The following is a 16,027-nucleotide window of genomic DNA, read 5'->3' as shown; positions in this document are numbered from 1 at the left end:
GAACAATGCGTGTTGGAAGTTGGGTGCTAAGATGTGCAGCCGGACGTTTTGTTTGAGCCTCTCGTAATTGTTGTGCATTGTGCGGTCTTGGTTTTTCTCACTGAATTCATCAACATCATATAAACATTTTGAGTGTTCTGACTTGCTGTAGTAGTCTGAGATATGGGTGAATTGGAGTAGTTTGAGCCACTGAATATTGTATCATTTGCGCTGGGGTTTGAGCCAGTCTGTCTTATGACCATTTTACTGTGCAAGCTCCTTATTCTGGTTCGTTCTTTTTAGGTCGAGCCTAGACGTGCAAGCAATGCAAAGCATTGCTTGCTGTCTGCTCGAAAACTATTGCTGTCCGTTTCTGGGAATGTAGACACGAGCACATATTTCACCTCGTGGGCGCGCACGGCGCCGTGCCCATCTCCTGCCTCAGATTCCCGTGCGCAAACACACACACAGCCACACTCACGCATGCGCACATACACAGCCACACGCATACACAGGCACACACACACTGCATACACACACACACCCCCCTTAAACACACACACACACACACACACACGCGCACACAGACAGACACACTCGAACACACACAGACCCACGCGCGTACACCCCTCCCCCTCCACTCACCGGGCTCTTTCCGCGTGTCCCTCGGCAGCCAGCATTCAGCGTGCAGGGTTCCAGGACGTTCTCCCGGCAGTTCCTTCCTGTTTCTTTGCAAGCCCCGCCCACGTCCCAACGAAGGCTGCCTGACTTCCGCTAGCACTCCGTGGCATCACGCTGAACTTGGCTTTCGGTCACGAAGCACACAATGCCGGACACGGGTGAGTGACGACAATGGTTCCCTACAGAGGTGTTTGGGTGCTGCTTGTTCAATACCTGACTTGTTTTTTTTGTTACAGGCTTGTTTAAAACTGCACTTTGTCTTTAATATGACGCACTTGCGCCTTTTCTTTCTTTTCTTGTGCACTCGGCACCCAAACATGATGTTTTTTAATTAAAATTAACCAAATGGGCGCACAATCAACAATGCCACCTGCAGCTTTCAGTCCCCTCCTGCACCCGGGCGCCACGCATTAGGCTTCAGCACGACACCCGCTTTTAAATTATTATGGGCGTACAGTCATGACTGAAATTGAGGGAAGGGTGTAGGGCTGCTGAGCTTTCCAGTCTTCGCTAATAAATCATCCAACATTGCACGAGCCAAATTCGGACCATAGCTCGGGAACCCTCATTTACAGGAAAACCTATTCTATTCTCTGCCTTGGAAAACTATCAATAGCTTCTTTGATTAAAACAAGATTCCTATTTTCGAACATGCCAGTGGGGTGAAGGGGATGGGGGTGGGGGGGCACTCTTTACGTAAACGCCTTCTTAATCAATTTAGCACGTGAGGAAAGATAGCGGAGTGTGTCCAAACTACTCTGCCTTATAAATGATGGGGACCTACTACTCTGTCACCAGGAACATATGTGCTCAACACGCATTTTAAGGTTATTATTTTATTTCCCGTAGTACTTTTTTCTGTATGGTTGTCATGCTGCAACACTATTTCAGAGCAAGAATATTTTTCAAATGCAGGACAAATATAATAAATTAAAATACAGACAACTCTTCAAAGTAAGCCTGCCGAGTCACCACTCAATTTTCTAACAATGCTTTTTAGGGTGACAAAGACAGGTTCTCAAATGTACAAACAAAACACTTCATTTGAAGCCATGTGTCACAAATGGTTTAGAGTGAAAGCAAGAAGTTTCAGCAATGTTTTGGGTGGACATCTCCTAACAAGACCAAATAAACTGTCAGCTATGACAGTTTTAATTGCCATGTACGCAGAGAAGCTACATTCAATTATTTCATATTAAAATGTTAATGGGATAAGCAATATTTACAATGCAACAAATGCAGAAATGTTATTTTGGAATAGGAAGGGTCAATTGTTCATCCAAATCTTGTTGTTTATTTTTATAGCACAGGTGCCAAATACATTTGAAATGCAATATGACTCACATTTCAGACAGTTGGAGCTATTTGCATTGTAAATGACAAAGCCTTTTATTTATCTGTTTTAAAAACAACACGTAAATAAAAGGCATTGTCATTTACAATGCCAATAGCTCAAACTCTCGTAAATGCGAGACCTATTGCATTGAAAATGCTTGTTTTTGTTTGGTTGCCCCAATCTGTTGTAGTACTGAACTTGTTCACTTTCTTGCCTGGAGTTGACATATTTTGGTTTAGGACCTTGTATGCTGCCATAGTTGTGATTTGGTCAGTGTGAGCCCAGTTCTTATTTTCATTGGGCCTTCAGGGATACCTCTTTAATCTGTGCATAGCAGCCAGTTCTTATCTTTAAAATCGTCTTTCTCTAGTTGAGTTTAATTCCTTCGTAAACTATGACTCCCCATGCTTATGCGCTGTTGAATCAAACGCTCTACATTGCAACCAACATGTTGCTTGTCTGTGAATCGAACACTTGTCTGTCTTAATTTTGTTGCCTGGCCCTTTTATTTGAATTGTGTTTCCTGGTTTATTTATTTGATGTAGATGCCGTTTGCAAACAGGTAACCATTATGTATACATTTTCCTTCAATTCTCAAAGCAATGCACATAACTGAACAGACAAAACGAGAGCTTCTCGGGTGGCGTAACACTTCTTTTTTTTGTTCAATTCTAGCCCCTACTGAAGTCCCCCACGCCATCACTCCTGCACATGACTTCTCTGGGGCCGAAGCAAGGCATTCTGGGAGCTAAGCCACAGATGCTGTTCCCGCAGCAGCCTCACCGGATCCCCTCTCTGCTGTCCCAAAAACGTGAGTATGAACAAATAAAGTAGCGAGTATCTGTAAAGCCTTTTTACAGCAGCTTGTTAAATGGCATCTTCCCCCTCCTGCGATTAAGCCATACAAACCGGATTTGAGCCTGGAAACCCTTGGAGCTACACTTTGAAAAAGAAAATAAATACACATTCTTGCTGGTTTTCCCCAAGATGAGCTGCAGTTACAACGCGCATCTCACTTTCTGTTTAAAATGTCCCTCAATCTGCCTTTGCCCAATGTTTCATTTTTCTCACGTGATTACACATACCTGTCCGTCGTGTCTTATCGCTGTTTGCAAATGTATTGTTCCCGAAATTCCTTTGTATCATAAAGTAGTGCTTCAAGAATCCTTCGCGCCAGTTAGCAGACACGTTGTCTTAAGAATATAGGGTATCCATGGTCCAACCTGTTATATTTACATTTATGGTAAAAGAGGTAGGGGTGGGTAGTGTAGCCCATGGTGGGCTTCTGGGTGCTTTCAGATAAGTTGCATTTTGAGTTGAACGAGCCTAAAAAGAACAACGTTATTGTTAGAGTGCAGGATGGTATCTGCTGTCTATACCTCTGTAGTTATGTGTTCTATTAATGCTCCTGGTTTTATGGTTTTTTTCACAATTCCATCACCATTTAGTCATATTTATTTTTGGGCATTCTTATTGGTATTTATATTTATTTTGTGTTTTGTGAATAAATTAAGTTGTACAGTTCCACATTTATTTAACTGATAAACGTGCACTCCAAATTGATTCTTGTCGAGTTAGCAAATTAAGCAGTCAAATAGAACATAACAATACATCCATAGTTAAATACTAGCATTATGCTAGAAACATATGTTGACATCCTTTTATTTCAGGAAATTTCATCCTGTTTTTGTCTGTAACTCTATATTCTATCTGTCAGCTCAGCTATTGGCCTGTAAACCATGAAAGACAGCACGGAGAGCCACTTAAAAGAAGCCCAACTGTTTTCTGACTGTAAAAACTTGCAGTTGACATCAAGTACATTATAGGACTAGTCCCATGTCTTAAGTTGCGGGGGTCCGGATACTCTTGTTTGCTGTTGTGGCCATCTTGATTGTCAAAGATGTTTTTGATATTGAGTGCCTTATTGTCACTTAGGGCGTCTCCTCTTCACACACCAGTGTCTGGATGACAATGACCAGCATCAGTGGCTGCAGGTCCAGAAACCTCCAGGGTTTTTAGCTGAGGATGTTATTGCAAATCTTGCATTGGGAGATGATGCCAGAGTTCTCCTCTTACCAGATGCCACTTGGGTACTGCAGAGGTGGCACAACCTGCAGAAGCATTAGCTCTTCCATACAGTACGTCTCTGTTACAATTTCCGCCCCCCTGCAACTGAGGGAAGGCATTCCTGCTCTCAAGGAGTGCTCTCACAAGACTTTTATGAATGGTGCCTCTCCTGAGTGACCTCACTAGAGTCTTAGGAAGATGCGTTCAAGGGAAAAGCATCACTGCAAAGTACTGCTCCAATAGTAGAGCTATTTTGTTAGAATACAGGAGTAGTGACTGCCTGAGAGATGACTCTTACCTTTTATCTCCTTGTAGATGTTCTGTAGCACACCCTTATTTTCCAAGAAGCTTTAGGCAAACCGACACCTCATCAGAGGCAGTGTACCAGTGGTTCAGGTTTATGTGATATTTGAGACCCTTCAAATGTAACTCTAAGCCACACCCACAATTCTTCTAGATCGTGGTTTTCTCAGCAGATCTCAACGAGACTTGGGGTGGGGGGTTGGTTGAGGAAGAAATACAGAGCTGCGCAGTATGGCCCTAAATATATCAAGAGAACCCACTCACGGATTGTCTAGAAGTGCAGAGCTATGCCCCCCTCAGGTCTTCTAGCTAAAGAGAGAAGACAAATTAAAACTTAAACGAAAAAAATGTACTCAAAACGCTGGCTACCGTCTTGAGGGTCTCCAGATTCACTGCTATCTTTCATGGAATGACCACGCTCTGTGGGGTTCCTGGATCACTTTTTAGGTATCGCGACCTATCGATGCGCGCATGCGCATCGAGCGGAGCGAGAATTCAAGTGGCGCAAATTCTCGTGAAACCACCAGCTTTTTGCTGGCGTTTTCATGCAGTTCATGTGAACCACGTGTTCAAACATGAACGCGCATCAGCCTCCCTCCATTTGCCGCACAGCACATCAAAGGGCTTCGCCCAGCGTGCGCTCTGCTGCTTCTCGGCTTCTCCTCCCCTAATCTCCTCCCCTAATTACGCCGCACACAGCCTTCCTTGCATTTCTCCTCCCCCTCCCCAGCCAGCTTCCCCCAGGCCGTGTTCCCTCATCCCTCGCACCCCCTCCTCCTTCAGCTTGAGCTGCGTGAACACGAGGGGCACACACTACTCTTCAAAAGAGAAAGAAGGTTGCCATTCTCCCAAAGGCTGCACCCTTCCCGGAAAGCAGAACCCACGGCTCACAGTTTCATAAAGAACGTCTCTAGCCAACAAGTAAGAGATTTGGCTAAAGATTTCTGCTGTTTTAGAATGGCTCTCAGATGAGATATTCGCGTGGCTGACATAAATTAACAAATTCCGGAACACAAACATTCCGTCAGAATTTACTCCCAACACCACCATCCTATCGAGTCCATTGAACACCAGCGCATCGTGCAATGGTAGCTGGTGCCCCTTGCGTAGGCCAGTCACCCTGGAGCATACTGCAAACAAGGCTATTCCTACCTTCAAGCCGAATCTCACATATCAAACTGACTGCTGAACACTAAAGCTTCTACAGCTTCTTAAACACTGAAACGGGCCAGCAAGGCACACCCCCATCAAAACACGCAAACATAAGACCGTCACTGCAAGCGGCCAAGCTATCAGCCAACACGGATTTACAAACCGCTCACAACAAAAAACAAGCATTGGCATTGCCAATAGGTCTCGCTTGTGGGACCTTATAAGTATTTAGTTTTGCAGCACAATATCCGATTATGCAACAAGGATATTGTGCTGCAAAACTAAATACTTATAAGGTCCCACAAGCGAGACCTATTGGCAATGCCAATGCTTGTTAGTATTACTGCTGAAAAAGAAGACTTTGATGAAATGTTGAATGAAGGCGTGATTCTGTCAAATAACATCAGGTACAGCTGACTTGTGTGTTGTCGGGCTATTGCCACAGCCTTTGCGATCCTGACCCTCTCGATATGTCTCATATTCTGATACCTTCAGGTGCAGCAGTAGATCCTAAACCTTCCTTTCTCATGCTCTATCTTTTTTTATTTTACCTCTCACATGGATGGCAAGTATAAAAAAAAAAAAAAAACATAAACCTGATGTTAAAAACTGCTATTCCCCGCTTGGTCCTTTTAAAGATTTGAATGTATTTTTGAGTCGAAGTACATTAGCAAGTCGACCCAGTTTATCTATAATATCGCAATGAGGTATTTAAACGTGCCAACACCCTCTTTAATAACGTTTCAAGATCACCTTGGTGAAAACCTATCTGCTTCTCCATGCCAATGGACGCAGGGTTCTTGGCCCATTTTGAAAGCGAAAAAGTGACATGGCTTTGCCGATCAGTATCAAATCTGAAGATTGTTACTGGAAGTACAATGTTTTGCACATTAGTCTGAGTGTCTGTTGAAGGTTGTCCAATTCAGTGACTGAAAACAAGGCCTTATTTTTTCGTGTGGAGGACATTTGTTGTGCTGATTGTCCACATACTTTTTATTAAAATGATTTTATTTATCGTACAGATGATGAATAAACACAGTCAGTACAATACACTTGAGTAACATTTGCAAGAAATTCCGCCCTCCTTAGGCTGGGGGTATAGCATTACTGATAATTTAGCGAGGGTTCCACGTTTCACCATTCGTACGCATATAGTTACCCAAAGAGACCGTTATCTTTCATCCCTTGATAAGGATCTAATGCGTTGTGTTTACACCTGTTGTAGGAGTGTCTAAGCCAGAGGCCCACCTTGGGGTGTCATATCGGTCTCTTAATCTAGTGCTACCATCCAGATACGCTTTTAGGATGCCCCAAATATCCGTGGGTCAGGAAGTTGTGGGCAGCAGTTCACTGTAGTTTCAGCGTGTGTTCGACCTGTGGCTAGAACTGTAATCCAGTCAGTCAGTGGTGGAGCAGTAATCCGAGCTTCACAAATGTCTTCTCGCTCTTTACAACCTATTTCACATAGCCCAGTGATGCCATTAATGGGTCCTGGAATAGACTCCCCCATTAGTCGCTCATCAGTGGACAGCTCCATGTTAACTAATAAAAATCCGCCTCAGTGGCATGGCATCCTAGGCTTGGCGTTTTCCCATGGCCACTAAAATGTGCATGTGAGGACCTGGAAAACAGGGTGTGGGAATTTATAGCGACCAGTCCCTGCCTTCCGTTCATGTAAACCTTCTTGGCGTGGTCGCAGCAGTAAGACCAAGACAGTAGTTTGCTTGGTATTTCAGTTCTCAGCTCACGGGCCCATTGCTTTCGGTGTGTTTCCTATTACTGTGCTACACAGTAGAGGGCTTCAATCTGTGGGACGCCACCCTCTAGAGGCCCATGAATGTGTTTTCGCAAATGAGCCTGCAATTGCTTGTAAATGAAAATAGCCTGGAAGCGCGAAAGGCGTTTCTAGGCGGTCTTCATTTACATGCTGCAGTTTAAGTCCATAAAAGAAGGAAAGGTGTGAGAACAATGCATGGAGCAGGGGCAGGGAGTGTGAAGTCGGGGTCAAAGACTTGGCTAAAAAGAAGAGGCGTTTTATTGCTTTTGTATCACCTTCGAGTAGCTACACACCTCTAAATCCTGATTAGTGCATTGCATTGAGGAATAGGGACTTGTTTATAGAGCTACGAGGTCCCAGTCTGTGACAGAAAGCACTATGAATGTCATTATTTTAAAATCGTATTACTGTGTAAAACAGGCTGCTGCAAAATACTGTTTAAGATCAAACAAAATATATTTTAGTGATAAGCATTCAGGCTATATTTTTGTGTCCATTAAAAATGGTGTGCATTCCTTTTAAAGGACACAACTATTACCTCTCAAAAATAATACATGTTTTTCACCATGAAAAGCTGAGTGACTTGGTAAATTAAAACCTACATGACTCCCAAGCAGCCTTTATATTTGGTGATTAACCATTGCACACATTTACATTTTTTAAGGTAGCTGGCACCTTGGTGAGAAGGCATGTTTCTTATTTAGTTCTCTGATATCTGTTCCACAGCACTGGAGCCCCCCCTCTCCCCTGCGAGTGGGCTGTGGACCCCTGTTAAGGCAGTCTGGCTAATAATTAGCACACAGTTGCATTTATCTTGCTAGCATAAGGTCCCAGATCACAATTGTTGCTCGCGGAAGCGGGCCTAAGCAACAGGAGAGATGAGGTGGCTAATTCTGCTTTTTTCGTTATTGTTTACAGAAAGCCTGCTTTGGGCATCTTGCCTAGAAGTAATGGTCTTGCTGAGTGGCGAGAGTAGACAGACTGGTTTGTAGAGCTATAGGTGTCATGCAGCTGCATTGGAGGCTCGGGTCATACTTGCTGTGCCAGTGCTTCTTTGAGCAATGACCCAAGGAAGGGAAAAAATGAATCAGAGGTGAGCCCTTGAATTGGTCATCAAGAGATATGGGGGGGGGGTGGAAGAGGGATGGTGTGAGGTGGGAGCCTTTGTTAACAAAGGTCCGAGGCGACAGCAAGGCAGTAGCTATCATTCGTGACATAGGTGCAGTGACACTTTTGCCTAGGGGCCTACTGCATCACAATTATGATTGTTTTACAATAAAAAATGGGCATAAGGTCTCATTTTCCTTTCTAGCATTAGGGCAGATGGTGCTCTTGTTGCAAAAAGGGTGACCGCATTCTAGTACCTAATTTTCTTTCAGAAAGAGACCAGACTTGTTTCGAAATTGAAGTGATGGCCAGACATGGTGGGGAAGAAGGGAAAGAAGAGAGAGCCTGCTTCTCAGGGCAACAATCTTCATTAATGCAGCAGGTGGAGTCCATTGGGCCCACTGCACTCCAATTGTGGGGGAGTACCATCAGTGAGAGGAGTCCTCCGGCTTTTTGGCTTTCTGGGGTATCCAGGGAATCACTGCTTGCCCGTCTTTCTTAGTCTATAACTCATGAACTCATCTAAATGCAATCTCCTGCCCATATCTAATTAGTCTGCCAGTGAGATAAAGGTATTGCTTATGTATAGGTCTCCCAGAACTTGTTAGTCCTTTAACATACAGGGGTTCAAAGGTGATGTCAAATTTAGGTTTTGGGATAGCGTTAATATTGTGAGCTTTGCTAGTAGTCTGTGCCAGACCCATACTGTACAATTTACCTTGTGTATTGCATTTTTGATCTGGACTGGAGTGCTCAGTAACACCTTATTGCAGTCATTGGTGCTCGAAAGCTCTCTCCAGCCCTCTGTGGGACCTGTCGGAAGTCATGGAACTAGTGGGAGACAGTCTGCTTGCTCTGTTAAATAATTTACCTCATAGGTCGGCACTGCAAACCCCCCCAGCCTCTATGGTATTTGTACTGTGCCTGCACTCAAGCAAGGCTGCTTTCCGGCCCGTGCTTGTTTGATCATTAGTGATTTAAGCTGATCAAAGAACTCCTTATTTAAGGCATAGAAATATTCTGAAATGGGTATAGTAATTGAGGCAGAATAACAATCTTCATTACTGCAATCCTACCTGCCATATCAGGTGGCAATTTTATCCATTTCTCTATGTTGGCAGTGATGTTATCCTCTGTCAAGCTATATTTCCTATTAACAACCACGGATAGATCATAATGAAACTCTATACCCAGGTATCGAATTGGGGTTTCTTGCCAGTGCAGCGGCTGTGTAAGTATCAGTCTCTTGCTGTTCGCTTTCATGGGCATCATATTGGATTTTGACCAATAAATGATCAGTCCGACCAGTTGCCAAACGTCACAATTTCACCTATCATTGATTGCAAATTCACGTCTGTGTTAGCTATTGAAAGAATATCGTTGGCATATAGGGATATTATCCGCTGACGTGTCAAATTGTATGCCCCTGTGTCCGTAAGATTTGTATAGAATGCAAAAGAGGCGTTCAATTGCTAGTGCAAAAATCTACGGCAACAAGGGGTATCCCTGCTGCATACGCATTGTAATACTGTAGGGTTAGACATCAGCCCATTGACTCACATTCACTCTGTCGAGTGTGTATATAGGAGTCTTATCCAGTGCACCATCACCCTCCCCAAGCCCATTCTTCTGAGCGTTGCCATTACAGCTGACTACTCCACAGAATCAAACGCTTTGACTGCCACCATGTTGCTGTCAGGGTCCAGCTGGTGCATAGCTGTAAAGAGTTCTCAAATTATCTGTTGCTGAGTGACCCGATATTAACCCCGACTAGTCCGGCAATACCAAACCATGTAATAGTATTAGTCTGCCAGCTAATATTTTAGCCAATATTTTATGGTCTGCGTTTGAGCCATAGCGGTCTATAAGATCCACAATCCTGTAAGGGCTTGCTTGCCTTTAATAAAATGATCACTTTTGCCTTTTACTGTCGAGGCAAGCTTAACTTCCAGGATCGCCTCGCCATAAATATCCAGCAGATGGGGGGGCGTCAGGTCGGAGTATTCCTTTTAAAACCCACTGGTCAGGCTGTCACTTCTGGGTGCCTTTCCAAATTTCAAGAGTGCAATTACTTTTTTGTTATCGTTCTTTGCAATTGAGGAGCATATATCTCTCTTTCAGCTGACCTGACCCAGCCCAGTGTGGCTACTTCTAGGTAATGGTTGATATTGTCCGTCTGCTTCCTTTATCGGGAGCCATTGAGTGTAGTGTAATCAGCAAAAGTTGTGAGAATATCCAGCCAGCGGTGAAGTATGGCCAGTAATCTCCTCTTGAGGACGAACCATGCACCACTGAATGGAGAGTATTCATGTTTTTCATGATATAGAGTTCCCCATAGATCCAATAGGTTGTGGTGCTGTGTGGCCGTCGTCAGTGCTATTCTCTTCCCCAGCTGCTGTCTATCCTGAATGTTAGTGCTGTCTAGCTTGCTATCAAGTGGGATATTGTGGTCAAGACCCCCAGCCCCACCCCTTGTAATCGGTTGGGGTTTCGGTTTGGCATAATGTGCTAGGACCTCAGTGAAAAAGTGGGGTATATCATGATTTAGGCCATGTATGTTTACTGTGGCAACATGAACTTAATTCAGTACACCCTGAACTATCAAATAGTGACCCTCTGGATCAGCTACTGCATCTATGTGGTGATATGATATTCACCTGTAGAACAAGCATTGGCATTGCCAATAGGTCTCGCCTTTGGGACCTTATAAGTGTTTAGTTATCCAGCACAATATCCTTGGTGCAACTACATCAACTGTTATATGGCTAAACACTTATAAGGTCCCAAAGGCGAGACCTATTTAGCGTGTTCCTTACATGTCAAAAAATTACAAACTTTATCGGCAACAGAATGTCTTCATATTGTGACGAAATCACCTGCAATACATCACCTCAAATGCAGTGCTTCCAGCATTGACCCGCAAGCAGAAGTCCACACTGCCTGCATCTGTGCCTTGATTATTGCGCATTGATTCAGTCATTAACTGCTAAGGTTGGAAGAGAACGCAAGGGAACCTGTGCACAAGCACTAGAGGGTTAGTAGGAGAAAACTGATGATGTAGGGCCAGTCGATCATTGACAGAGTACATATCCTTGCTACAAGCAGCCACCCTGCAGGATAGCATGGCAAGCTTCCACAAAGCCAGACGGATACAATTACCCAATTCTCAAAAAAAAACAATCCTCCTTCACCTTTTAAGAGCATCTCTGCACACTTTTGTTGCGCGCCAACTCAAAATCAAACAGAAATGAGATAGGCAGACTAATATTTACAGGTCCTGGAACCGCGCAGATCGGGCTGCCACATAAGAGTCCGTGTATTTATCCAGCAACAGAGACAGCAATGTCCTCCCCCCTCAGAGGCTCAAGGGACCAGAGGCTGCCTGTGATACTACATTATTCAGCCGGCCCTAATGGTTTAATTTAGAGTTAAGGAACATTTCCGCGCTAAAAGTAGCCTGCAGGTAAATCAAAGAAAGGACTGCCGTTCGCTTGAACTAGAACACCTTTGTGTACTCTGGCAGCGCAATCATTCAAGGCTTGCTGAACAAACCATAATCTCAGACCAGCAGGATTAGAAAATGTATTCCGAGGGCTGTACTCTACAGCTAAACTCCATCCAGCAACCCAGAGAGCCACCGGAAGCCACAAAGAATGCAGACAGGAATCGGATTCCCTCATGGACTACACTGCGCAGAAATGTCGGATTATAGCGATGTTTTCACAAGGAATCCGCAAGGGTAATAAATAGCTGGACAAACAGCACCTCTGTGGCTAAATCCTGTGTTTTCCACAGTCACAAGGAAACTGGAAGTTAAGAGCATTGATCCATCCATGCTTCATGGGGAAATTAATTTTAACTTCAAACTTCACAGTGCCCATTTCCGTGCTCCCTGAAAAAAGATGTATTTCTAAGGATGCTTTTAAAGAGCAACATGGTTAGTGTTAAACGTTCAGTGCTCTTTTTGGGCTGCTAAGTATGGAAAATGTAACAAGCGCGCGCGCGTGTGTGTGTGTGTGTGTGTGTGTGTAAGTGTGTGTGTAAGTGTGTGTGTGTGTGTGTAAGTAAGTGTGTGTGTGTGTAAGTAAGTGTGTGTGTGTGTAAGTAAGTGTGTGTGTGTGTGTAAGTAAGTGTGTGTGTGTGTAAGTAAGTGTGTGTGTGTGTGTGTGTAAGTGTAAGTGTAAGTAAGTGTGTGTGTGTGTAAGTAAGTGTGTGTGTGTGTGTAAGTAAGTGTGTGTGTGTGTGTGTAAGTAAGTGTGTGTAAGTGTGTGTGTGTGTGTGTGTGTAAGTGTGTGTGTGTGTGTGTAAGTAAGTGTGTGTGTGTGTGTGTGTGTGTGTGTGTAAGTAAGTGTGTGTGTAACATTTTTTTTTTTTTTTAAAAAGCACGCGAGGGGTGCGCCCGCGATGGGAAAAGTGAAAGCAGGCTGGCAAGTGTTGTGCGATGTATGCGCACCATGACAAGAGCGGAAAGCCAGATGCTCGTCATTGTGCACGTAACCCCACGCTCTATGCCAGCCGGTCGGACTTTTGAAAGCCCACTCACTAAATGTCTCGCCAGTAGGCGTATGTGCTGGCTCAGGCGAGACCCAAAAAGAACCGCTAACCTCTCTGGAATAAGCAGTACTGCACAAAGTAGCAATATGGTACACAGCTTCTAGCTACTCACATTTCTCTTTAACAAGATGAGTTTCTTGCAATACTAGGGGAGAGGATGTAGCTTAATGGCTAGTGCAGCCGACTTTGGAGCGGGGAAATCAAATTAGAGGTTTTTTTTTTGTTTGGCTCAACATCCTGTGATTCTGGGCCATCACTTAATCTCCCCATGCCTACGATAAATGAATGTGTCCTTGTATAATGTGCTCATATAAAGTGCTCCACTACCTTTGAGTCGGGCTCTCCTGCTATATATAACTGCAAACAAAAAGTAAAGTACAGCTATGTGATGTCTGGTGGTGTACACTAAAACATAGCATAACTTTTTCCTAAAGTTAAGGGCCCCTCGCGCTCCATGTCCTCAATCAGACTTGTAAGCTCTCACCCCTGTCCATAACAGGATATTGTGACCCTCAAGTATATGTGGCGGGCTCACTGCCTGTAGTGATCTAATCGGCTGCATTAAAACATGAACATTTCCCAACATATCCCCCCCCTCCCCCCCGAGTTACATCTTCCCAGAAGTCACCCAGTCTGCCTCCCTGTACATTGAAGTATATGCTCACTGCCCAATTTAGCAATGCTGTGGTGCATCCATATAATGCTAGTCAAGGCTAAGTGTCTCCAGGATCAACGTTGATGAACTTTTATCGCATCTCCTCTGTCTGTATATATAACTTCCTACCCCATCTAGGGATTTAACAACAGTAGACCTACTATCCCAGCATGGGTGGGTCGAATAACTCGCTCATATCCCGCCCATGGGTTGTAATGTGTTCCTGAGTATATCAAAGGTAGGTGCAACTCCACATCACTGAGGTTCTGCGTGGGGCTGCTATCTCTATCTGGACGATTTTTGGTGCTCTGCTTGAATGTTTATTCAGAAATGCCGCTGCCGCCTGATCGGAGATGAGACGAACTTTACCATCCAGGGTGAAGCGAAACCATGCTGGGTATGTCCACATAATTGACGTAGGTCAGGTGAATTATTATTCCAGCAGAGGACTTTTGATCTTGAGATTAAAGGCACACAGAAAATATAAAATTGGGTCCAGTTACGACCTAAGTCAGAGGCTAATTTTGCCACACTGATGTTACCAATTTGACTAGGGCATTGAATGTTTGTTTATTTGGGTGTTTGTCACACTAACAAACCAACATATAACTGCTTCAAAATGCTTGGGTACACTGTAAACCTATATTAGTTAAAACAACTTGGTGACGTTTGCAAAATATAGGCTGTTAGAGTAAATAAATGTGGCATTGAACATGACATGAGTGATCTGAGTTGCTTGTGTCTTGAATGAATCTTTACTTCCTCATCCCTTCCTTCACCAGTCCTTAACTGGGCGGACCTCTTAACTTAATTTTGCTGAATCATTTCAGGTGCACACAGACAATAAACGACAAATGAAAGAATAACAAGCATTTGCAATGCAATAAGTCTCGCATTAGGAAAGTTTGAGCTATTGGTATTGTAAATGACACATTTTTTATTTGTGTTGGTTTTGAAAATAGCTAAATTAATAGCTTTGTCATTTACAATGCCAATAGTTTTAACTTTTGCAAATGTGACACTTTTAGCCTTTGTAATGCAATATGTGTTGTATTTACATGACTTAGATGTATTGATATTACAAATAACAATGGCTTTTATTTATTTTTTAATAATTAATACTTAAAGAAAAGCTATTGTCATTTATAATGGCAATAGCTTAAACTTTTGTAAATAACTTTGGTGAAGATTCTGTTCAGTGTATTTTATTGTGACGAAAATCCAAGAACAGAAGTGAAATACTAACATCTTTTTGTGACATTTGTAATAAAGCTTGAAACATTAAGAGAACATATTTGAACCAGTTGTTGTTGAATGGTTGCACAGATTGATGCTGTGGTGGCGCTGAGTGATGTTGTGGTGGCGACGAGTGATGCTGTGGTGGCGCTGAGTGATGTTGTGGTGGCGACGAGTGATGTTGTGGTGGCGACGAGTGATGTTGTGGTGGCGACGAGTGATGCTGTGGCGGTCAGTGATGCTGTGGTAGTTCATAGTGATGGTGTGGTGCCCCTGAGTGATGCTGTGGTGGTGCTGAGTGATGCTGTGGTGATGAGATAGATAGAGAGCGAGAGATGAGTGAGGGCGACGGATGGGGTGAGGGCGACGGATGGGGTGAGGGCGACGGATGGGGTGAGGGCGACGGATGGGGTGAGGGCGACGGATGGGGTGAGGGCGACGCCCCATCCGTCGCCCAGCACACGCCCCATCCGTCGCCCAGCACACGCCCCATCCGTCGCCCAGCACACGCCCCATCAGTCGCCCCCGCACACGCCCCATCTGTCGCCCTCACCCCATCTGTCGCCCTCACCCCATCTGTCGCCCTCACCCCATCCGTCGCCCTCACCCCATCCGTCGCCCTCACCCCATCCGTCGCCCTACCCCATCCGTCGCCCTCACCCCTGCGATCGAGTGAGGGCGACGGATGGGGTGTGTGGGGGCGACGGATGGGGTGTGTGGGGGGGCGACTGATGGGGTGTGTGGGGGGGCGACTGATGGGGTGTGTGGGGGGGCGACGGATGGGGCGTGTGGGGGGGCGACGGATGGGGCGTGTGTGGGGGCGACGGATGGGGCGTGTGTGGGGGCGACGGATGGGGCGGGTGTGGGGGCGACGGATGGGGCGGGTGTGGGGGCGACGGATGGGGCGGGTGTGGGGGCGACGGATGGGGCGGGTGTGGGGGCGACGGATGGGGCGTGTGTGGGGGCGACGGATGGGGCGTGTGTGGGGGCGACGGATGGGGCGTGTGTGGGGGCGACGGATGGGGCGGGTGTGGGGGCGACTGATGGGGCGGGTGTAGGGGGCGACGGATGGGGCGGGTGTAGGGGGCGACGGATGGGGCGGGTGTGGGGGCGACGGATGGGGCGGGTGTGGGGGCGACGGATGGGGCGGGTGTGGGGGCGACGGATGGGGCGGGTGTGG

General features: G+C 45.3%; 1 protein-coding gene across 5 annotated transcripts in view; it reads left to right on the top strand.

Moving 5' to 3' along the window:
* Positions 1–16,027, top strand: part of CCAR2 (cell cycle and apoptosis regulator 2) — a 399,374-nt gene that overhangs the window by 108,712 nt on the left and 274,635 nt on the right. For all 5 annotated transcript variants that reach the window (XM_078666278.1, XM_078666280.1, XM_078666281.1 and 2 more), the window contains one exon: positions 2,672–2,807. In XM_078666278.1, the coding sequence (XP_078522404.1) occupies positions 2,672–2,807 (136 nt within the window). The remainder of the gene's footprint in view (positions 1–2,671; positions 2,808–16,027) is intronic.

Source organism: Lissotriton helveticus, chromosome 11 (genome assembly GCF_964261635.1).
Source record: "Lissotriton helveticus chromosome 11, aLisHel1.1, whole genome shotgun sequence".
In the NCBI taxonomy this organism is placed as follows: domain Eukaryota; kingdom Metazoa; phylum Chordata; class Amphibia; order Caudata; family Salamandridae; genus Lissotriton; species Lissotriton helveticus.
Note: the sequence above shows the minus strand (reverse complement) of the source record. Positions and strands in the feature narration are given on the sequence as shown.